The 25617-nt window shown below is 39.4% G+C and overlaps 1 protein-coding gene across 3 annotated transcripts in view; it reads right to left on the bottom strand.

Moving 5' to 3' along the window:
• The window catches only part of ADAMTS12 (ADAM metallopeptidase with thrombospondin type 1 motif 12), a 364104-nt gene that overhangs the window by 122471 nt on the left and 216016 nt on the right, over nt 1-25617 (bottom strand). For all 3 annotated transcript variants that reach the window (XM_074386716.1, XM_003936214.4, XM_074386709.1), the window contains exons 4-5: nt 15008-15204; nt 14181-14264 (exon numbers count right to left, since the gene is read on the bottom strand). In XM_074386716.1, coding sequence (XP_074242817.1) covers nt 14181-14264; nt 15008-15204 — 281 coding nt within the window. The remainder of the gene's footprint in view (nt 1-14180; nt 14265-15007; nt 15205-25617) is intronic.

Genomic DNA, 25617 nt, shown 5'->3' with positions numbered 1-25617 from the left:
AAGGATTCAAAATCTCAGTTTAGATAGGAGGAATAAGTTCAGGAGATCTATTGTGCAACATGGTGACTGTTGTTAATAAAAGTATACTGTAATGAACGTTGAAAATTGCTGAGAGAGTAGATTTTTAAGTAGTCTCATCACAAAAAAATAAGCATGCAAGGTACTGTATGTGTTAATTAGCCTGATGTAGCCATTCCACAATGTACACATATTTCAAAACATGTTGTATACCAAAAATAAATACAATTTTTGTCAAAAAATAAATTTAAAATGTATCAGAGAGAAAGAGAGAAATCAAGGAGAGGGGCCTAAACAGAAGCCAAAGCCATGAGCAACAGCCAACAATTACACCAAACATGATAGAAAGACGTTAGGTGGAAACCACAGGTGTGCCAAACATCTATTAACCTCAATAGGGAAGGCACCAAGTTCAAGAGGCTGAAGAAGAAACCCAAGGCCAGCATTGAGATACAGGGTTTTATTACGGGTGTAATGATGGGGAGAGAGTCCAGTGGTGGGCTGGACCATATATCTGCCTTCCTACCATTGATCCCTCTGCCTCCCATAAAGATTTATGGGGATCACATCTCTCAGGTGGAAGATGAGGCTGGAAAATAGGGTCTAGAGACAGGGAAATAAGGTCCATTCACACTTCGTCTATACTGTAACAGGAAATATCTTCTCCATAGGGCATATCCCATAAATGACTTTGTAACTTTACTTCACCCTCTCCATTTAGATAGGGTATACCCCGAGTAACCAATGGGGTGTTGTTTACCCTCTAAGGGGTATTTAAAACTTCCCAAAATTCTGTAACAGGGACTTTGAGTCCCTATGCTCGGTCCTGCTCCCACACTGGGGAGTGTACTTTTATTTTCAATAAAATCTTTCATTCCTTCCTTGCTTTGCCTGTGTGTTCTGTCCAATTCTTCATTTCAGACTCCAAGAACCTGGACATCCTCCACCATTAACATACAAAGTCCAGTGGCACAGGGCTTGGCAGAAAAACTACAACGACCTGTTGACATCATGTAGTTTATGTAGTATTTTCACTGAACAATCTCCTAGCAACTTCCACCTGGCAACCTTCATTTACTACAAAACTCAGGGCCTCAATCCCCTGTATGGCCTGTGTTCCACAGGATGGGGGAGAGGCTCAGGTGCTTATAACAGATAAGGAACCAATCTTTGGGTTGGCTCCTCCCCATTCCCTAGCTTATAACTCACATTCAGGTGAATCTTCTATACAGGGTCTTTTTAAGGGTATGCTTAAATTATTGCTACTAAACTATTATACTGATTAATATAGTATAGAATAAATACAAGATTAATCAGTTTTTCATATATGTGAGTCCCAGTGAGGTTCTACATCATAATAAATCCAAATTTCATGCTTAGTGTGTTTTGGCATATCAATTACTTCCACATGCTTCATCTTATTTGATTTTGCCAACGACTATGTGAACTATTAATGGTTAGGAGAGTAATGATTAACCCCTGTCTACTAATAAGAAGAAAGTTCACATTAGTAATTAGAACTGATCACTTATGGTTTGCAAGTGGTAAAGCCACAAATAGCACATAAAATGTAAGACTTCTCACTTACTGAAACCTAGTCTTTACTAAAAACACAAAAATTAGCTGGGCATGGTGGCGCACACCTGTAAACCCAGCTACTTAGGAGGCTGAGACAGGAGAAGTGCTTGAACCAGAGAGGAGGAGGTTGCAGTGGGGCAAGATCACATCACTGCACTCCAGCCTAGGTAATAGAAAAAAAAAAAAAAGATTTCTTACCTACCAAGACTCACACTCGAAAAAGTACACATACAATCTCATTAATAAGAATATTTCTGTATGGTTGCAATTGGTTACACCAGTGGTTTTATCTGTAGCATTTTTGGTATATTTGCATGTTCCACAGGTCCTTCATTATTTCATATGCACCTCAAAGACTACATTTTCTCTATAATTGTCTACAGGTATTGATCGACTTACGACCTGTGCAACGTACGACCATTCGACTTTACGACCACAATCGCTAGCCACAACTGCTCCTCGTCTGGCAGCGCAAACGTTGCCCAGCTGGGGGTACGACAGTGCGGACCAGCTTCTGGCAGCACTACCATCTCCGCGTGCACCATTTCAACTGTACATGTAGCCTACTCAACTTATGACCAAATCGTGTTATGACCGTTCTGTGATCCCGACCGTGGTCGTAAGTCGAGCACTAGCTGTACTTTGCTGTGGAGGATGGCAGGATACTGAAGCCCTGTTGATGATTAAATAATCTGAAAACTTACCACTCTGTATAGAGCCCCAAGACTGCCTAGCAAGGCTCTAAAATACCTTGGCTACTTATTTATGACAGCACTCACTAAACCAAAGACTTCTAAAGATAGCTAGGTAATTAAATATCTGTGTATCTTCTATCTTCTAAAATAATTAGATAACCAAGGATCTCCTCAGTTCTTAGCCACATTCTCCTGACAGCTGTCCTTTGAACTGGAGTGGAACTTGGTACCAGTTAAAAAGTCATTCTCTATTAATTAGGCTACTAGAGGCAAGATAGGGAAGCTCAAAGGCGACAGTTTTGGAAATCATTAAGATTTCAGAGTGCCTTTGAAAGACTTTTCTCAATTTACTTCACCATGCTACTGCACCTGCTTCCAATATTTTTCTATCCTAGCATTTGTTTTATTGTGTGCAAGATGCTAGGAAGCAAACCTGACAAATTCTCACCCCAGGCAACAAGAAGTAAATGACACAAATTCTCCTTGACTTACAACTGGGCTACGTCCTGAAAAACTAGTCATCAACTGAAAATATCGTTAAGTCAAAAATGCAATGACTACATCTAACCTACCAAACATCGTAGCTTAGCATGGCCTACATTAAATGTGCTCAGAACATTTACATTGGCCCACAATTGGAAAAAAATCATCATATGTAATTTACTGAACACTGTACTAAAAATGAAAAGATTATACAGGCACTCGAAGTATGATTTCTACTGAATGCATATTGTTTTATCAAGTCAAAAAATCATAAATGGAACCATTGTAAGGGGACACCTGTGTTTGTGTTCTGATATTTAGTGGTCCTGGCATCTATTTTGGCCTAGGGGGTCTGTTCCTTGATGACTGATTTACTGATTTATATCACAGTTAAATCTACCCTGGAGAATTTTTTTTTTTTTAAAGACAGGGTCTCACTCTGTTGACTAGGTGGGAATGCAGTAGCACAATCCTCCAGGGTAAAAGCAATTCTTGTGTCTCAGTTTCCCGAGTAACTGGGACTATAGGCCTACACCGCCACACCCTGCTAATTTTTGTATTTTTTGGTAGAGACAGGGTTTTACCATGTTGGCCAGGCTGGTCTCGAGCTCCTGACCTCAAGTGATCTGCTTGCTTTGGTCTCCCAGAGGGCTGGGATTACAGGTGTGAGCCACCACACCTGGCCTCTGGAGGATTCTGATAAGATACTTAACTGATTTGTTCCTTCCCCTTACCCTGTAAGTCGGTCCCCATTTGTCAGAATTGTAACTTTCCCACTGATGACATAATCAAGTTCAGAGAAAATATCTTAATTCAATAGCAACTCAGGTTCTGAATTTCCTTGTTTTATGGGAGAAACTGCAGACAGCAAGCAGAGTCACCCCAAAATAAAAGATGTTCAGACTAAAACAATAATAAAACATGCATTTTAATAAAGAGATGTAAAGTAAACAAAAAATAGGAATTTGCATTCATTTGAAAAATAGAAAAACAATGGTCTGAATGTAATCAATACAATTGTTGGTGGATGTAAACTTTTGAAAAAATAAAATGGAACATGTCTATGTTCAGCAAATCATAATTCTTTATAGTCCTCCCTGGATTGTGGTTATTTCTAAAGCTCTTTTCCATAAAAAGAATACTCCTTCTCCAGTCTTTCTCCTGTTTTCTACCACAGTCTTTTCTTTTGTTTGTTGCAACTATATCATCCAGTTCCCTAAAACTTTTGATGTTTCACATTGCCCATGAGAATGTTCCTATGAGGATGGGGAAGCTCTTACCCAAACCATACTCAATCTGTGGAACATTGCACAATGAATCCTTCACCAATGGGTAAAGTCGAGGCATCCCATAGGATATGTCACAAGTTCTACTGTGTGTGTTTATCGTGTGAATATCATGATCTGAGAATTAATTCCATTTGCTTTTGAAATGCATCACTATATTTGCACTCTATAATATAGCAAATCTGTTAAACTTTTGCTTAAAGTAATGTTATACTTATTCTGCATTTTTTGAATATATGAGTCAAGGCCAGGAGGTGTAGCATTAAAAGAAAGGCAAAAGTCTTAGATTAAGAAATTTGTAGCCAAAAATTCAAATCCATATAATAAAGTATTATTTGCACTTGGGAAAAATAACTATATAGTGCTGGAGCAACTAGATATCCACAAACTAAAACCAAACAAACACACAGAGAGAAAAAAAATTTCAATCTAAACCTCATATCTGGTACAAAAATTAACTCAAAATAGATCATAGATTTAAATATAAAATGTGAAACTATGAAACTTCTAGAAAAAAAATAGGAGAAAATCTTAGGAACCTAGGGATAGGTAAAGAATTTATAGACTTGACACTATAACACAATTAATAAAAAGAAAAATTGATAAATTGGATCACATCAAAATTAAACACTTTTGCTTTGAGAGAAATATGAAGAGGATAAAAATATGAGCTACAGTGAGAGAAAATACTTATAAACCATATATTTGACAAAGCACTTATATTTAAAATACGTAAAGAGCTCTTAAAATGCAACAATACACAATAAACAATAAGAAAACAGGCAAATGCCATAAAGAGACACTTCACCAAAGAGGATATACACATAGCAAATAAGCACATAAAAAGATGTTCAACATTAGCAGCTATCGGGGAATTACAAGTTAAAACCACAATGATATATTACTACGCATTTACCAGAATGGCTGAAATAATAAATTATGACAACACCCAAGTGCTGGTGAGGATGTGGTAAAACTGAATCATTCACCACTGGTGAGAATGAAAAATGATGCAGTCATTAAGGAAAAACAGTTTGGTAGTTTCTTAAAAATACTGCATAGGCAATGATCATATAACTTAGCAGTTGCATTCCTGTGCCTTTATCCCAGAGAAGTGAAGACTTATGTTCAAACAAAAACCTGTCCTTGAACGTCCATAGTAGTTTTATTCATAGTAGTTAAAAACTGGAAACAACCCAAATGTCTCTCAGTGGGTAAATGGTTAAACAAATAGGTACATATCATAGAATACCACTCAGCAGAAAAGGGGACAGACTCTTTTTTTTTTTTTTAAAGATACATTTATACATTTATTTATTTTATTTTATTTTTTTTTAGGGATGGGGTTTCTCCATGCTGGTCAGGCTGGTCTCGAACTCCCAACCTCAGGTAATCTGCCCACGTTGGCCTCCCAAAGTGCTGGGATTACAGGCATGAGCCACTGCGCCCGGCCCGAGACAGACTCTTGATACACACAATTTGAATAGATCTCAGGGGAATTATGCTGAATGAAACAAATCCAGTTTCAAAAGTTACATCTGGTATTATTCCATTTGTATGACATTCTTGAAATGACAAAAATCATACAAGTGTATTACAGAGCAGATTAGTGCTCTCCAGGGATTAGATATATAGGTGGGAGGGAAGTATAAAAGCCTTGTGAGGGAACTGTTCTGAATGTTAATTGTGGTGATGGTCACACAAATCCATATGTGTGACAAAATTGCATAGAACTAAATGTATATACACATGTTCATGCACATGCACACACCACTGTGTGCATCTGAAGGTAGGTGGAATGGTTGGAATATCACTTTCTGGGTTGTCGTATTATACTAAGACTACATAAGATGTTACCAATAGGAGAAAAATAATCTCAGATTGTTATACTCGAATGTCTCCTCAAAAAATCCTGCTGATATTTGATTGACAAAGTAAAAATATTGGGAGGTAGAACTTCTAAGAAGTGACTAAGATCCTTCATAAATGGATTAATACTGGATTAATAATCAACTCAATTAATTAATGGATTAATACAAAGAAAGTGCATAATTAATTGAGTTAATTATTACCTACAGCATAAATGGGAGTGAGTTTGTTATTGCAGGGATGAAAAGGATCAGTTCAGCCCTATTTTCTCTCTGTCTTGGATGCTTCCTTGCCATGTGATGCCTTCCACCATGGAATGACACTCACCAGATGCTGGTGCCATGCTCTTGAACTTCCCACCCTCCAGAACTATGGACCAAATAAACATCTGTTTGTTATAAATGACCTAGTCTGTAATATTGTGTTATAGAGAAAGGAGCAGCAGAAGATTGACTAAAACACAGACTCTGCCTAGTTCTTGACAGGAATAAGGAGGATAACAGAGAAAAAGTGATTAAGCAATAGTGAGAACCACATCAGGGTTGGATCATCTAAATATATGGGCCAGGTCTGCATGATTGTTGAGATTTTCTGGCAGCAGGGCTGTTGGGGAAGGAGTAAAGGAGAGGGAAAGAAGGTGAATAGTAAAATAAAATCTCAACATAGGAGATGCGTCTTACATTCCAATTTTTCTATAGAAGTACTTCTGGAATAACCTCAGTCATTGGTGAGGGAAAAAAAAAGTTAGGGTCCTAAGTCTACTCTCAAAATCTTTCTTGCTTTCTTCCTATTCCTTTTTAAAGTTCCTCATGCAGACAAAGCAAGTGCATAATTAATTGAGTTAATGATTACTTATAGCCTGATACTTTGCCCCTGTGCAGAACTTTCATCTGCAATATGTGACATTTGACGCAAGTTCAGTGACAGCGTCTTTTCTATTAAATGTCGCAGCTCTTCCAGAAAGCTGTAATTGAGTATATTTTTTTCAACCTTTTCAGCTTCTTAATCTTCAAGTCTCAGAAGTGGTTAAGGCTAAGAAACACTCATTTCATTTATTGAATGCTCTTGATCACAGGCGCCTTGAGAATAGTAATTAGTTATGCATTAAAATGAGGTAGCCCTAAGCACACAAAAAATTCAACAGGACTTCAGAGAGACTATGATGGCTCACAGTAAATGCGAGGGAACTTGTGCTAAACATTTTCCATAAAGCATCCTGGTAACTATTTGAGCATGTCAAAACAAACCTCCATTCACACTATTTTTTCCTCATTTCCTTTGCAAACAAAAATAGATTCCTCTTTTTGTTTATTTTTTCCACTTCCTCTTCTCAAGCTAATCCAATTCACTTTCCACTTCCCCTTTTCTATACATTTGTGTATGTGAATTAACGGGACGGAAAGTTGCCCTAAAGGAAAAAGCTCACAAAATAGCTCCACATGAGAAATAATTTTGCAAGAACATGGCTTTTGTTATAAATTGTCCTCTGTCTTTGTAAGCTCTCTCTATAATGAAAAGAATCTTGTATTGATTTCTCTTGGAATTTCTGATAGCAGTTTTTGACTCAGTGCACAATCTGACCATGCTCTGCTAGTCAGGCTTAGGCTACCAAAAGAAAGAGGATGAGCAGAGAAGAGACAAGCTGTGAAAGATTTAATCTGAAACTTCTCATGTGTCTAAGGGACAACTCATCTGACTACCAGAGGAAAGGATAATTTTTTTTTAAGGTTCAAGATCAGCCTGGGCAACACAGTAAGACCTCATCTTTAAAAAAAAATAGCAAGGCATGGTGGCAAGTGCCTGTATTCCTAGCTACTTGGGAGGCTGAGGTGGGCGGATGGCTTGAGCCCAGTAGTTCAAGGATACAGTGAACTATATGCCACTGCACTCCAGCCTGCTTGACAGAGTGAGACCCTGTCTCTGTTACACACACACACACACACACACACACACAAAGTCTAAAAATTCTTTGCCAATATTTATGACATTTACTCTGAAAGAACAAAACAGACCCACACATCAGCTGGTGGGAGGGGTAAACCAGCAGCCTGAATTTTTTAAATCAACAGGCTTTTAACTCCAGAGTTTCCAAAAAAAGTAAACTCAACACTACACCACTCAGTAGACCAAGAAAAATTTATTTGTGAAAATAGTTGTCTCCATCCTGCTGTCAGTCCTACTGCTGTACCTTTAAGCTAGCCCCACACCATCAGGCTCCTCCAGTGGATGGCACAGTCACTTAGGATGGGATTCACTTGGCTTCATCCAATTCACTATCATCCCAGTTTTGTCTCTATCTTGTTCTTAAGAGAAGTCTCCAACATTTTATTATCCTGATTTTGTCCTTTAGGCCTTTTATTTTCCTCCAAGGATTTTGAAGTCCTTGTGAAATGAGCATAGTATTAATAAGCTTACAGGGTTTTTGTGGAAACCAAATCATGATGATAATGATAAAAATAATAAGACTGGTATTAACAGGTAACATTTATTGAACAGTTTCTACAAGCCAGATGCTATGCTAAGTATTACATAAATGAAGACATTTGATTCTCACAACAATGCTAGGAAGTACATATAATTATCACTATTTTACAAATGATGAAATGGAGACACACACAAGTTAAGTAACTGATCAAAAATTATATGGCTAGCAAGCAGTGGAACTAATGATAAATATTGTACTCTCCATGATATCAAGCTGCTCATGAGAATTGGAGAGAAGAGTCTAATCCCATCACCAATCCCTGGCCCAAGAGGAGAGCAGGGGCCCCAAGAGGCCATCAGACAAACTGGTCTAAAATGGAAAGGGCTTAGAGGTCAAGTTTGTGTACAAGTCCTAGGAGAAAATTAAAAGGATGGAATGAGGGATTTCCATAAAATGAAAATCAGAGCTCAATTCAGGTGTAGACAGGGGCATGACAGGAGTGAGAGCGTGCTGGATCCTATATGAATGCACTGTTTGTTTTCCTGACCCATGGTTTCTTAATACACTTGACATGTCTTTTCAGAACATGGTTTTGTGTACCTCAGTTTCCACTGCTTTGAAATATGACTGTCTATCCTTTGACAAAGCCTCCAAATTGCTCCAAAGTAAGTTTTATACCCAATACTCCAATTTATTCTCAAAATGTGATCAAATCTCATAATGACTTTTAGGTGGTGGTAACTGACAAAAGCTGAATTTTATGTGAACAGCCTAACCTCAAAGTCTCTTGAATCCACCACAGAGAAATAAAGCCCCAAATGGTGTTACCCATGAGATGTGTTTAGAATAAGAAAGACAAGAGTGATCAAAGTCACTAATGAAAGGAATCTATTTCAGATACCCAATCTCGGGATTCCCCGCCTCACACACTTTCCACAGAGCCTGAGTAATCTCTCTAATTTCATTTGTTGGGTTCAAATAATCTAAAGCATCCCGCAGGATTAGATCTAAAGCCTGTATGTGGCCACAAGGCTCATGGCAACTTGGCTACCACAGACTCTGGTTCACTGACAGACTGCTGGCCTCATTCACATACTCTCTTATTTAATATTTGAACAAATATTTATTGAGGGTCTATTATATACCCAACACCAACCACAACCTTTGCTCTTAAGTCTTACGTACTAATTGAGGAAACTGTATTAATCAAATTGATCTAAGATCACAACTGTGAAACATGTTGTGGAGGAGAAATGCCGTTTTTTGGGAGTAAATAATAGAATCTTACTAGGGGGTCAGGGAAGGCTTCCCCAAGGAAGTGACACTGGAGCTGTAATCCCAGATATTGAGCTGAACAGCTTAAGTACTAACAATTTAAGTGAACATAGACAGTCCAGGCAACAAGACGACCAGTGGCAGGCCTTGAAAAAGCATGATGAGTTATTGCTACCTCTCAAGAGCAAAGGCAGGAGTAGCAAGAGATGAGACAGGGAATCAGAAAACCACTGGACTAAACTAAGCCAGGTATGGGGGTTGGAGAAGGGGTGGCAGGAGGTTGGATATGATCAGATTACCATTTTCAGATTATCCCGACTACATTGCAGAAACAAGATGAAAAGAAATCCAATTGGTTTTGAGTAGACCAGAAAGTATACACCACTGTAGTCCAGAAAAGAGATAACTGTATCTTGAATTGAAGTAATATAAATGGAGACAGTCAGATAAATGGTCAGCACCTGATAAAAAACTTGACATGGGAGAGAGAGAAGGAGGTATCATCAGTGCATTCCAGATTTCTGGCTTCTGCAACTGAAAGGACAATAATGTCATGTGCAGACATGAGAAACACTGGGAAAAACCCAAGTGTGATTAGAGGTGGGCAGGTTTTGAGTGTCTGCTTCCTCTCCTGCTTCTAGCATAATCACTTTGTTTCCTTTCTATCACAACAAGACTTCTCAACCTCCCATTCTGTGGTCCAATAACAGTGATACATCCACTGCCTCTCTTATGCATAGTGCTGCTTTAAGAATAAAGCCATTGCCCATGCAGGTCCTTCCACTTGGAATTTCCTTCCTATATTAGTCCATTTTCACAGTGCTATAAAGAACTGCCTGAGACTGGGTAATTTATAAGGGAAAGAGATTTAATTGGCCCAGAGGAGGCCTCGGGAAAGTTACAATCATGGTGGAAGGTGAAGGGGAAGAAAGGGCCTTCTTCACAAGGTGGAAGGAAGGAGAAGTGCCGAGCAGAGGGGGTAGAGCCCCTTATTAAACCATCAGACCTCATAAGAACTCATTCACTATAACAAGAACAGTTTGGGGGAACCACGCCCATGATTCAATTATCTTCACCTGATCTCTCCCTTGCCATGTGGAGATTATGAGTCTTGCAATTCAGGATGAGATTTGAGTGGGGACACAAAGTATAACCATGTCACTTCCTCACTAGTTAATTCCTTTGTATTTTCTAAAATCCCAGGTTAGACATCCAAGTACCCTTTTCTATCCCAGTAGTTTTATACTCATGCCAATCTCAACTTGAAATTTTCTATTTTTGTGTTTTTGTGCAGTAGACTTAAAGTTCCTCAGAATCAGGAAATGGAACTTGTGTTCATATTTGCATCCCTGGTGCTAGCACAGAGTTCAACATATACCTGATGTTCCACAACCCTCTTTTCATTATGGAAAAGAAAAATGAGTATGGATCAATGATATAACTTCCTCAGAGTTACTGAACTCGAGTCAACTTGTTTGAAGGAGTCACAGTGCTGACCTCACACTCTACTTCCTGTGTCAGCCATGTTGACATTAGTTAAGGGCTGGAACTGTTACTGTCTATTATTGGGGTGCTTATTAGTCACAGATATGAAGAATGGCTTGAGCCATTTCCTGGGAATCAGGAAAATGGGAATTGTGAACTGCAATTCTGCTGTTAACTTGGGAAACCTGTGCCAATTAGAGACTACAGAAAAGCTTGAACAAGGATAATATTTGGCAAGTGGGAGAGAGAGAGCCATGGCTTCCTGAAGCAAATCATGTGTCTCTTTGCACTTGCCAAACCAGATTGGTAGGGAAGAGGATAAACAATGTCATTGTGATGGAGTCGTGGCACTGGCCAATCAAGCTCCTTCAAACAACTTCACTGGCATCAACATGCCATGGAGATGCCCTGGTGGCATTATTTCTTGGGAATTAATAGATGCAGAGTTTGAAGGGGCCTGATCCATGGAAGCCACATTATGACATCCTACCAGTAATGCCGCTGGGACTACAGAGGGTCAAGATTTTTCCTTCTGTTTTTCATGACAGCAGTTTAAACCCAGGGATTTTTCCTTCTTACACCCCCAGAAATATTTTTCTTTTTCTTTTTTATCTGAAAACACTAAATGTTTCTTCACATTTGTATCTAGGAATGCCTATGTGCTCAACCATTATGAAAAAGTAAATTTTTTTCTCCAAGTTATCAAAGTATGCTTTTCAAAAACCAAAAACAATTCTCATACAAATATATAACAAGCACATGTTCAAGATGTATTTAACTCATTAGTGAGGAGACAGGCAAGATAATTTTGTTCATTAATGAGGAGATAGGCAAGATGGAAAAGCTGGTTCAAAGGCAGATGCAAAAAACTGATGAAGTTATAGCTAGCAGGGGAGAACTGCTGAACGAGATAGCTGAGTTAGGTATAAAATTAGATACCGATTTTTATTGGTCTAGTTCCACCAACCAATAAAACTATCTTCAGACTAGTCTTCTCTGCTGGCCTCGAATCATTTTCACCTCTACTAGGCAAAAACCATTTGTACTCTATCATTTTCTACATGTCAACATCTAACTTGACCACATCTGTGCCCCAATCGATAGTAAATAACCAGTTACATTTTCATAGAGTCAGGTAGGTCTCTTTAAACATTAAAAGGATATATAATTTCCATGTTGCCTGCTTTCCAAGTTTTGAATACATTTTCTTAATTAAAAATCACGTGAAGGGGCATGACATACCCATTGGTATTCCGAGATACCCAAAGTATGTTTCAGGTGGCAAAGGGAGATGGGGTTATAGGGGAAAGAAGAAAACATGGACCCTGGCTCCAGAGATTGTTTTTAAAAAAATCTTCTAACTGATCATGGAGACTTTTCCTGTCAGGCAAACAATAAGCCCTCCCTTGGGATTCTGACTGCAGGTCTCTTGCTGATGGGGAGCTGAATGATGCCATTCTTCACATATCCCAGCTGCTGGTAAAGCTCTATAGATTGCAAGGGGATTTCATCAGTCGGCTGGTCCTTCCATTCATTACATTTTACTTCTTTCATTTATTTGTGTCCCGGGCACTGTTTTAGGTGTTAGGGATCTAACAGAATAAAGACATATGGCTTCTACCCTCACGGAATTTACATTCTAGTAGAGACTGTGATAAGCAAAAACAAAACAAAACAAAACAAAACAAAAAAACAAAAAAAAAGTAAACAAATATACAGAATCATGATGAATTGTGAGACTGCCATCATTCTGTGATGAAAGCAGTAAGAGGCGTCTGCTTTGAATAAATTGGTCACTGTGACCTTTCTGAAGAGGCAGCATTTACACAGGGCCTGAGGCATGAGAAGGTGTCAGTCACGTGCAGAACAAGGAGAAGGATGTTTCAGGCATTGGAAACCATAAGTAAATAGACAGTGAGTGTGAAAGGAAAAAAAGGAAGAGAGTAACGTAAGCAAAGACCAGAAAGGTGGACGGGGCAAGATCACGAAAGTCTCCACAGGTCACAGCAAGAAATTTTGAATTTGTTCTAAAAGAAACAGAAAGCCATTAAAGGGTCTTGTGCAGTGTAGCACCTCAGTTTATATTTAAAATGATCAATTATGGCTGCATTTAAAATGATCATCCATGGAGAATGAATTCTGACGGTAAGGCTGAAAATAGGAAGCAACCATTTGGTAGTTCACTGCGGTAGCCGATACAAGATATGATAAGGTCAGACCAATGTGATGACTGCAGAGATTATGAACAGTAGGTGGTTTTGAGATGTATTTTGGAAGTAGGATCACAGTAGGCCTTGCTATTGGATGTGGAACATGTGAAAAAAGAATTCAAAAATCTCTCCTGGGTTTATGTAACCAATGCATAGTAGTACTATTCACTGAGTGGGTAAGATGGCAATTTGGGGAATGGAAGTGGCAGAATTGAGATGATTTAGGCAGGGAGTAATCAAGGTTCCATTCTGGATTTATGAAGTTTTCAAGATTGAATGGATTTTGACACAGCCAGGTGGAGATTTCAAGTAAGTAATTGGATACAAGCCTAAAGCTCAATGAAGAGGTCTAGGCTTGAGGTATCAATTGAGAGTCTTAGAACACAGATGACATGTAAGTCTCTGATAGTAGATGAAATCCCAAAGGTAAACATGCAGATAGAAAAGAGGTCCCAAATCTGAGAGACTTGTGTTAAATATGCAAAAAGTAAATTAACAGTATCGAAAGTTCAACATTTCCATGTCTTTCTTAACTTTTACTGAAACCATCCAACCATGTTGTGATTTAGTTTATTCTTTTGCAGAATATCCTTAGTGACTGTGGTAAGCCTCATGTGCATGTTATTAGATGCTATGACTGTCAAGATTCCAACTATGCATATTTTGAAAGTGCTATCCATCTCCTGCTCAGTATCACTGAATTCCCAAGAGAATAACACAGAAATAATATTTTCCTTCTTAATGGACTTCCAAACACTTTTTGGTATCCTCTTTCTTGTCTACCAAGAGCTCCCCTGAGAAAAAGGAGGTAGGAAGTGCGAGGATATCAGGCCGAAAAGTGGAGGGAAAATGTTACCTCTTCTTCTTCAAGCAGAATGAGCCGAACCACAACAATGTGAATTGCATTGCCAATGCTTGGGTTATGGAACAACCCGGTGACCTAGGGTCAGAAAGAGAAAACCATTAGACCCACATAAAGAAATGATAAATAAATACCAGAGTAGAAAATAGCATTGTAATGCACATAAGATAAAGGTTTTCTTATAGGTCAGACATGTTTGGTGGTATGCTAAGAAGAGTGAAATATGCCCACAGCTCATTCCACATTACAGTATTTAAAGACAATCTTTCAGGGTGATTCCTTGGCTGTGTGTTTGAGGGATTAACATTTTTCTTTTCTTAACTCAGGCCACAGTATTCTCCTCTTTTATTATCAGTTACTCAGGCAAATGGCTTTTCCCATCTCAACAGAACTAACATTCTCTTAAAGGCAGAAAACATCAATAATGCAAAGAGGAAGCTCAAAATTAGGAGTCATTAACTTTATTCCAATTCTATTTCTAACTATTTTGAGGAAATTACGTTCTACTTCTTTGCCTCAGTTTACTAACATAAACCAATGAGACAAAGCCACACTAAAAGGATTGAGTCCTTTGTAAATACCTATCAGAAATATGTAACTAATAAATTCTAAAATGTTCCCAGAATACACATTTTTAAGGGAAAGACTAATTTATCCTGAATTTTCATCCATATTCATCCTTAGGCAGGTGCTAGATTCACATACATATTTATAAAAAATGACTTGAAAGAACCTAAAAAGGCATTTCTTATTTGTTTATGTAAGTATCTCTAATGACATCTATTCACCAGCTGCCCCACCCTCCATGTAGTCAGGCATACCATGTTCATGATGGTGAGGATGTAGGACTCCACATTCTCACTCCCATGGTATTCAATCATCTTTGTGTCAGCTACCACCAGTGTCTCCACCCATCTCTCCTTGCTGATGGAACGCCGAGAGAGGCTTCTGCTTGGCAAGTTGTGCCTCTCCCACTTCTCCCGCCATAGCTCTTGCTTCTGGGAGATGTTAACACTGTCTAAACAGTAAACAGAAGACAATGGTCTAACACTGTATATGTCTCATATATTATCTACTTATATTTGTAAAGATGCAAGGCCATAAGCTTAATTTACATTTAAAAATATAAACACAATGTTTTTATATACATGGCTGAAATAGATCAATTTAAATGACTATGACCAAGAGAAATTTGAATTTTACAGAGAGATTCCAACTATGTATATTTTGGAAATGTTATCCATCTCCTGCTCAGTATCACTGAATTCCCAAGGGAATAGCACAGAAACAATATTTTCCTTCTCAGTGGGCTTCCAAACACTTTCCGGTACCCTCTTTCTTGTCTATCAAGAGCTCTCCTGAGAAACAGAAGGTAGAAAGTGTGAGGATATAAGGCAGAAAAGTGGAGGGTAAATGTTACAGAGAGGTTCAAAAGTACTTTATAAAAATGTTTGTTACCTACTACATTAAAGTATGTCTTCCACTATTGAAAAGACAACCAACAATGGGAACTTTCTCTTTCTTCTCCTCCTCTAAATTAGTCAGTGCCTACTGAGTGCAAGACAATATACCTGGCTTTTAGATGTTTATCCTCATGAATGGGTTGTTTATTCCATTGTTTACTTCATGAATGACTGAGGTGGAAACTGATGCTCAAAGTGGCTGGTTAAATAACTTTCCCAAAGTTGGGCAGCCTCTCAGTCAAAGATACAGCATTTTCTATGCCCTAAAATCAGCATTTAAAAATATATATATACCACACTGTTTCCTGTAAACATGTATAAAACTGTAGTATATATAAGCTGAAACTGCAGAAGGTTCCAGGCATTCCACTTGAAGAAGGCACAAAAAAGAGGTAGAAAAGATCCAAAGGACAGTGAAATTATCAAGGTGACAGATTTTAGTATGAAAAGGATTTGATATATGTGGGTTATGGTTTGGAAGACAAAATCTAGGAGAGGCTATAGAATTATAAAGAAAGTTGTCAGACAAATAGCTACACAGAATCATTCTCAAAAATCCCAGAATACTGTAAGTAGAGAGCACGTTCTAACTCGAAAGAGGTCTGTTTAAAACCAAAACTAGTTAAAGGCTACCTCACACATCAGGGAGCAAGTACTTAACCCAAGTGGAGATCAAGTGTAAAAAGTTCCTGTGGGCTCAGAATGGCTTAGGGTGCAGAGAAAAGACAGATTGACCGGAGGAGAGTAAAGAAAGATGCTGGGGCTGATACGGGGGCAGAGGCTGGGTCTTTGAAGATTCCTATCAGGATCACGGTCACAAACACTTCCTGCCTCTCCCTCATCTGCACCCTGGGCCTCTGGCAGGGGCAGAACATCGAAGCAGAGTGGCAAACTTCACGTCCTTTTCCTAATCTCTGGTAATGGCCATCCAGTCTGAACTTGAATACCTTCAGCAGGAGGAGGGGACACTCAGCAACTCACAGGGCATCTTGTTCTTTTGGGAAGTTCTCAATTGCACTGAGCTGAAACCTGCCTGTCTGTCCTTCCTCCTCATTAGTTGTGGTCCTGTTCTCTGAAGCATCTGAAACTACACCCCCTCTTGAGGCCCTGTCTCAGACTATGAGTGGGGACAGCTAGCACCATATCCTTCCCGTTCCCCTGGTGCTCTATGGGCTGTGGAGTTGTGTATACTGGTTGGTGTGTAACCCTTCCTGGTTCCTCAGTTTCACTGTCCATATGAAGTTAGAACACGTTCAGCAATATTGACAAAAGAAATTAAATATTGTCATAGATCTAAATAAATTCAAACTTTAGCATTGTGAGTTTTACTTCAAAATAATAATGCTGTACATTATAACACTTTTAAGAAATAATCTGGGATTATGTAAACTTTGGAGGGAAGTCCTGTGAAGGTTTAAAAATGGGGAGGCGGTTAACCCCTCATCTGTACTGGAACCATTTTCTGGTTTCTTTCTCCAGTCACTTTGCCTGGAGAAGCATGAATTCCCTAAGAAATGTCAAGATTTTATCAATGGTTTCTAACTTTCTGACCCCCTCCTCCCTTCCCCGATCAGCCTGTGGTCCCTTTTTGAATCTCATGGGAATGTTTTCAAACCACTATCTGCTTTCAGATGTCTCTGTGTAAGCCAAGCAGCCAGCCACCTTTGAGCCCACGTGGGCTGGTGTCTTCTGAAAGGGCCATTACAGGTTGGGCTGAGTACAGGAATCCTGTCAACGTGGATTCAGTTCCGTCTTTCTCTCAGGCTCCTCCCATCTTGCTGGGTGGGATCAGGTCTGCCTTAACCAGGAGGCTGCTCCCTGCCGCCCTGATCTTGTGTGTGAGGGTGACTGGCAGGCAGTTTTCTCACCCAGTGCCCTCACCAAGCCCTTGAGGTCTTGGTCCTTCTTCTCCCTTGGGCCCCACAGCCTCGGCCTCCCTCCCCTGAGTGCCAGTCCCCTCACAGAGCCCCAGCTCACCTCAGCAGGCCTACTGCCGAGCACGAGCACCGCCCTTCATTAAAGCAGAGTCCTGTGCTCCTGGCTGCAGCCTCCGTCCCCACCCTCAGGTATCTACGGTTAGGTGCTAGTAGAAAGCTGTCATGGGTGAGAAGTGTGTAGAAAAAAGTAGTTTTTCTGCTTCCCTTAGTCCTGTATTTCTCTACTTACTTCTTCTTTATTCTCCCCTTTTCTACCTTTTATCCCTCAGTGTTGAAAAAGAGAGTTGCTGGGCACTGAATGTTTGCATCCCGCCCAGACGCAGATTGGAAGCCCTAATCCCCAGAGTAATGGTGTTTGGAGGTGAGGTCTTTAGGTGGTAGTTAGGCTTAGATGAGCTTGTGACAGCGGAGCCCCCATCATGGGATTAGCGTCCTTATAAGAAAAGGAAGAGACATCAGTGGCCTCTTTTTCTCTTGGAGAGAGACACAGACAGATGGGGACACAGCAAGAAGATACATACGTCTCTCTCTCTCGATATAGATATCTATCAAGAGATATCTATATCAAGAGGTATATAGATATACTTATGTATTGATAGGTATATAGATATGTCTCTCTATATAGATAGATATATAAATATATCTCTTGATATAGATATCTCTCGACATAGATGTATATTGAGGGAGAGAGTTGTATATATCTTCTTGCTGTGTCCTCATCTGTCTGTCTCTCTCTGAGAGAATGAGAGGGCTCTCATATATATATATATATATATATATATATATATATATACATATATATACACACACACACACACACACATATTATATATGGAGAGAGAGATATAGTCTCTCTATATAGCTGTATAGAGAGATATCTATATCTAGCTATATAGAGATACATTCTATATAGCTATATATATATATATATATGTGTGTGCGTGTATATATATATATATATATATATAGCTATGTATATAAAGCTATGCATATATCGAGAGAGCTATATAAAGCTATATAGCTTTATATAGCTATATATATAGCTACATATAGAGTTATGTATATGTATAGCTCTATATATTCTCTCTATATAGCTATATATAGAGAGAGAACTATATAGAGAGATACATTCCTCTCAGATATATATATGTAGCTATATAGAGAGAATGCATCTCTCTATATAGCTATATATATATATCTGAGAGGAATGTATCTCTCTATATAGTTCTCTCTATATATATAGCTATATAGAGAGAATATATAGATGTCTACATATATAGCTCTATATATCTACATACATACAGATATATAGAGAGTGAGAGGGAGAGAGATATTGGACTTGGACTTCCAGTCTCTAGAATTGTGAGAAATAAATTTCTGCTGTTTAGGACATCCAGTCTACAGCATTTTTTATAGCAGACTGAGCTATCTAAGACACAAGTTTTTTTTTTTAAGACATCTTTAAAGTTCATCAAGTTACTTTCATTTTTCTAGCAAATAGGTAGTTACTCAGTAGTAAACATTCATATAGGAGGAAATGTGGAAATGAGAGATGGGCTCTGGTAAAGGCATATATATATATATATATATATATATATATATACATAGATATTTTAAAATTTTCAACAAAACCTACATTAAGTACTTACTAAAGTTCAGATTCTATACTAAGCACATAGCTCATTTAAGTGTGCCAACAAATTTAAGAGATAAGCCGTCTTATGATCACCATTGTATAGACGAAGAACTTTAGGTTCAAAAAGATTAGGTAATTTCCCCAAAGTCACATAGTAAACGACAGATTCAGCCATCTGTCTGATTCCACTACAGCAACAACAAACATTTATACAATAGAGTCCCTGAGCAAGGCCCGAGTTATTCTCCTGAATAGAGACAAAATTTATGTGACATGATTCTTGACTTTATGCAAAAACCAATCTACTTGTAGGTAATGAGACATGAACATAAGAAAAATTATCGTCATTGGGTTTCAAGTAATTCCCAAAGAGAGATACCAGTTCTATTATAGATAGTGCTGGGAGCTTTGCAGAACTGGTAGGATCTCAACGGGGCCTTAACAGGACTGAGCCTGGGGAGAGATCTGTATATATGTGGACTAACTCTGCAGAGTTCTAGTGAAATCTCAGATTTGGTGGAAGAAATGTTTCTCCTAAGCAACTTCAGTAAGTACGAGAAACCAGCCCTACACATTTATCTCCAAAACTGATGACAAAGCCAGCTAGTTCTTTAGGTCAGGTGAGGGGCTGATGATTCTGGAAGGCTCCTTTCACTATTTCCCACCATACACGCACGCTCTGTTTAGAGATCCCTCTTCTCGACTGGCATGGCTTCTGGCCACACCTCAACACATTTTTGTTTTTTTGAGATGGTGTCTCATTCTGTCGCCCAGGCTGGAGCGCAACAGCATAATCTCAGCTCACTACAATCTCCGCACCCTGAGTTCAAGAGATTCTCATGCCTCAGCCTCCTGAATAGCTGGGATTACAGGTGCTTGCTACAGTGACCAGCTAATTTTTGTATTTTTAGTAGAAACAGCGTTTCACCATCTTGGCCAGCCTGGTCTTAAACTTCTGACCTTGTGATCTACCTGTCTTGGCCTCTCAAAGTGCTGGGATTACGGGAGTGAGCCACTGCCCCAGGCTCAGAGTACTTTTTATATTGCTATAATTTCCTGCTACTTAAGGGGCTCTCTAATTAGGCTTTAAACAACTAAAGGGCTAGAAAAACATCTCCTTTGGCCTTTGTTCTGATCCCAACACCATACCTGGCAAAAGCGGCGCCCAGTAAACACCAAATGCACAAGCAAAGAACTGAAGATGAATCAGAGCCGATGTGTGAACCACACATAAGTAAGAACTGAAGGGTTGTCAATTTTTCCATTTGATGACTTTTTTCAATTAAGGAATTCTCCACACTGAGACCAGGAAGTGTTTGTTTCAAGCAGAGAAATCCAGCCAAATGGGCAGTTTAAGTAAGAAAAACTTCCAGTACTGAGAGAGGACAGAGGACTGACTCCTAATTGGAAGCTAATGGAGTGCAGATGTCTGTCCAGCATTGGCCTAGGTGTCCAGGATACCTGAGCACTAACAGAGCAGAAGTCCTAGAGGATTCCTGGAAAATGAAGTGTACTGAGTACTTTTTCCATCCCGAAATACTGCAGGCAGCTCTTAAAAAAGCTCGATTTAGGGATTTTGCAGGTAGCAGAAGTCCCTAAACAGAGAGAGCTAAATAAAGATCACCCACTGCTGATCTCTGAGTCAGCATTCACTTCAGCCACTCATGGATCATGCCTTGAAGAAGCCACAAGGAAGAGCCTGGAGTAATACTAGGGAGCAAAGAACGTGAACACAGACAGTGGAAGGCTCTGGAAATTACAAAGTTTCCAGTACATTCAGGAGTGATTTTTAATGTGCCAGTAGCTTCCAGTGTCAGCAATGAGGCTGCCTCTTCTACTTAGAAAATTGCCCAAGGCTCTGTCTCCAGCCCAACCCTTCCCGCATCTGGATTTTCTTCTACACCCTTATATCAGATTTCCAACAGAGAAGCAGGATTTCTGTCCAGCCCATGTAAGTTGACCACTAAATGGAAATTGGCCATTAATTACTACTGCCTTATTTGAGGTCCAGTTTGCCCCAAGATGACCTTCTCAAGTGGATCTTCTCCAGCCCACAGTTTGAGGCTTCCAGACAAGTGAGATCCAGTACCCTAACTCCCTCCCACCTTCCTGTCACCACCTCTGCAAGGTTCCCAAAACATGACACCTGGGCAACCATGGAGACACTAACAGCCACCTGAGATCCGGTGCCTATCAAGAGCCCAGCTGGTGCGAAACACGCTCGGATTTGATCATTTATCTTCATTCTCACAATAAAAACATGTAGCAAATTTTATTGCCATTTTTAAATGAGAAAGCTGACACACAGAGAGATGATAGACTTTATTCAAAGTTTCGTAGCCAGTAGACAGTAGGAACAGCATTTTAGCTGGGTGAGTGTGAATCTTATTTAACTTAGTGGCATGGAGATGGGGATGGGGTTTCTGGGATCACCTGCCTAGAAATTTCGGCATGAGGAATGGAAAGGAGCAACTAAAAAAAAAAACCATCTATAGAAGTAAGACCCAAAATTAGCTGGGTCCTTGTCCTCCAGGTCCCACCAGTCATAAGCAATGCATGAAGGACATTTGTCTGGGAGTGCAGTAGGAGGAAGGTGACTTTTTGATACTAGATTTCTGGAGATAATGTCCTGCTTCTTTATGTAACTCAGACAAGTGCTACTCAGTGAAGATGTTTTAGACCCCGTGTGGAGGGCGGGAGAGATGGTGCCAGGAAAAAAGAAGGAAAGCATTGTAAGACTAATAGGTCCTATCCAGGCCCACTATTGACAGCTGCTCACTCCTCATGCCTGCTGGCCTGGCCTAAACCACCTGTGACCTTGGACAAATATTCCTATCCCTCTGTCTAATGAAGAAGCTGAATAGAATTCCTATTTTTTTTAAGAGCCATGGAACCTTTCCTTCATACAAAGATGATGCAAAAAGTAAGGAAAAGAATGAACCCTAAAGCTGCTGGGGTCATGGGGTGTGGTGAGTGGCCCTGAAGGGGATTCCACATGGTGTATTTTTAAACCACCAGATGACACCATCTTTGGGGTTCTTCCAGCTCTAGTGTTGTCTGAGTTGGGCAAATACACCTTTCCACTGCCAAGGCATAATTGCGAGCTATCTGCTGCTCTGCACACTTGCACTGAGAGCCTCTTTTTGGCAGGTCATCATGGCCTTCCCCAGCAGAGTTGAATACCGGTGCAGGTGTGCTTCCATTAGCAACAATGGCTGGGCAGCTCGAGGGGCCCATCTCTCCAAGCCAGCTTTGGGTAGATTTGAAGGTTCTCAGTAGGAGGCTAGTTTTCACTCCACAGAAAGTTTACCTCATTCACTGTGAACAAAAAGTATTTTTTTACATTTAAGTAGTAGACTGTCAATGTCTCGAAACCGGCCGCTGTTGAAGTACAAACAGCTGTCTTTAAAGAAACAAGGGAAGCAACCTGAGTCTAAGTGTAGGAAACAGCTAGATCCCCAAAATAAGTACTTCCCAGCTTAAGGGTATGGACAAAAAGTATAAGCACCTGAAAGAAAAAGAGAAAAAAGAAATGTATTCCCAAAGGCTGATGGTTGTGCCCAACACTGGACTCGCTTTATTCAGAGTATGTCAAAAAGGAAGATGGAAATGCTAGATCATTTGGGACGCATGACTCTTTCCCAAAATACCAACATAATTCCATCAAGTACAGTTAAAAGGAATAATTCAAGATCCTTCCAGAGAGTCAATAATCTGAATGAGTCGATAATTTTTAGGACAATTACATCCATCATTATTTTGTTAATTATCTATTGAATACTTGTAATGCAAAGTAATTCCACTGATTTGAGGTCTAACCCCACATACTTTTTTCCATTCCATACTCTCTAATAGAAATGTGCTGATGCATTTCTCACAATGAAGACCAGATGTGGAGGAGGCTGCTGGGGGCAGAAGGAAAATAAATAAAAGATGAAGTAATCAACGAAGTGGATAATGAGTCCCAGCATGCTTAAATCTTGATAGAACTCTGCTGACACATTTCCCTTAGCTTAGTGACTGAGGATTGAGGAATAACTCAGGGACTTTTACATTTCACCAAAACGTCCGTAAAACATTTCTTATAGTCTCTATGTCCTTAGCGGTGAGCTGGCCATTGCTGCAAGTGTTCAAAAAGAGTTTACTCCTGCACAGTTACATTTCATGTAGGGTATGGAGTTTCTACCAGCCTATAAAAGACTGGGATATATTGTGGGATACATGTTTACAAAGCTCTCTAGACAATGAGTCCCACTTTGTTTTCAGAGCTCTCATTAATACGTAGTGTTCGGAGGAACATCACCGGAAAAAATACAACTTTTAAGGGATACTAGCTCAGGAAGGAAGCAAGATTCAATGAATACTAAAGTCTTGTCATATTATAAGCCTGTCATTCTGTGATGATCTATATGGAAATAAAGGGGAACAAAGTCTTATACAGGAGCCACGGAGTGGGAAGAGAATGCTTTCTTCTTAGGGTTCTCCCTGGTCTTAAGGACTGTTTACATGTTGCTGGACCAGAAATACTGTTAGTTAAATAGAGCCACTAGGGAAGCAGGGGAGACATGGAAGATAGGTCTCTTGGAAAACAGAATTATCTTCCACTGTGGAAAGATGTGATAGAACAGCAGGGAGCCATGCTAGCATTTACTTAGGGCTGGTCCTGAGCTTCAGCAGGACCTTCCAAAGACAAGACATGCTGGAACTCCATGTCTACCTCCTTACACATCCTGGCAGCACTTTTAGAGATTACTCACTAAGAGACCTACAAGTACAGTACGTACTTAATAAATACAGCACAAACTGCTTGAGAGGCTTTTCTTAATGTTCATGCCAACCTAAGGTCAGTTATTGACCTATGAAGGAAAAAATTAATTAGTGCTGTCTAAATAGATGTAGGCTATCTTAAGGTGAGCCCTCTCTCAGTGTCCCTATGCCACTGGCCCAGGCCCTTCTCTGTTGTTTGTATCAAGTCCTTAAAACTTACCAGGTCAAATATTGAATATGCCTGAGGCAATTTGTGCCTTCCAGCATGATGACTGTGTTAGACTGCCAATTGCTCTCAATATTTGTTCTTCCCCTCTTCCTCCTTGATTTTTTTTTTCTGGGTGCATGGCTTCCTAGAATATAGATGAAATTTCCCAGCCTCCCTTGCAGCTAAATTCTGTTCAATAAGACACAAGGGGGAGAGCTACATGCAACTTTCAGAATTTAAAGGGAAGGCAGAGGCCCTTCTCTTCCTTTTCCTCCTTCCTGGCCTGGATGTAGATGGTTTCAACAAAGTGGATGCCAGATGTTGAAGAAGACGGAATAATATAGAAGGCAGACAATAGAAGGAGCCTGTGCTCCTGATTGTGGAGATAAAACATGGGATGTTTTATTTCCAAATTTCATTTATATTTAGAAAAGTAAAAGTATTTTTTCAACTTGAATAAAAGAGGGCTGTTTTATCTGTTTTGTTTACTCCTTTTATTCCCATCATTTAGAATAGTTCCTTATACTCAGTAACAATATTTTAAATAAATCAATCTTATGTGGAGTTTTCTGTCACCCAAAATCATATCATCCTAAGTAAGTGACATGATGATTTAACTCTCCTCTTTATGTTTGTGGGCACTGTATCTTCTCAGAGTCCATAATCCTCAGGAGTGGGTGGCTTTCATCTCCGAGGGGTAGCATTCGATCCATCCCTTCAGATCAGCAAGTTGATTAAGTATAAATACACAGTGAGTTCTCTTTTACTACCTTCAATCTGTTAACATACGAATAAGACTGATTTCCCCCAATGACTTCCAGAAATAGTATTTTCTGAGAAGACATATATCTTCTCTTGTTCTAGAGATAATAATCCCATGAGTCCTATGTATATCTTCTTAAGATAACTGAAGGTACCAAGGTTTAGTTGAAAGGGAAAGTAGACACTATTCATGGGTGGGAACCTTGTATGTACTTTCAAATGAAGCAAGAAAATTGTGAGTGAGTCCTGCTGGACTGGTTATTTACTCTCTCCACTGTCATCAAAGGGTTAGCATGTCTGTTAGTAGAAAGCCTGCAATCCAGCTATCTCTGTTGCTGCTACACCTAACTCAAACATAGCTGCTTGATATTTCATTTCACCCACTTGACTGCAGGGCATACATAGATTTATGTTCTTCCCATACTCCCAGATTGACAAATGTTAACTTTGAGTTAGCAATAAACGAGCTGAAAGTCAAGAGTGAAAATTCTCTGTAATTAGAGAATATATCACAGAGACCTTGAGAAACTATCTGCTCTGTCTTTCAACAGACAGCAACAAAATAATTCCATGCTGATGAGACTTTATTTGTAAAGAAGGTGAGAGATCATATTTACATATGGTTATATTTACATGTATATGGGCTTATTATATACCT

The sequence above is a fragment of the Saimiri boliviensis genome, chromosome 1 (genome assembly GCF_048565385.1).
Source record: "Saimiri boliviensis isolate mSaiBol1 chromosome 1, mSaiBol1.pri, whole genome shotgun sequence".
In the NCBI taxonomy this organism is placed as follows: domain Eukaryota; kingdom Metazoa; phylum Chordata; class Mammalia; order Primates; family Cebidae; genus Saimiri; species Saimiri boliviensis.
Note: the sequence above shows the minus strand (reverse complement) of the source record. Positions and strands in the feature narration are given on the sequence as shown.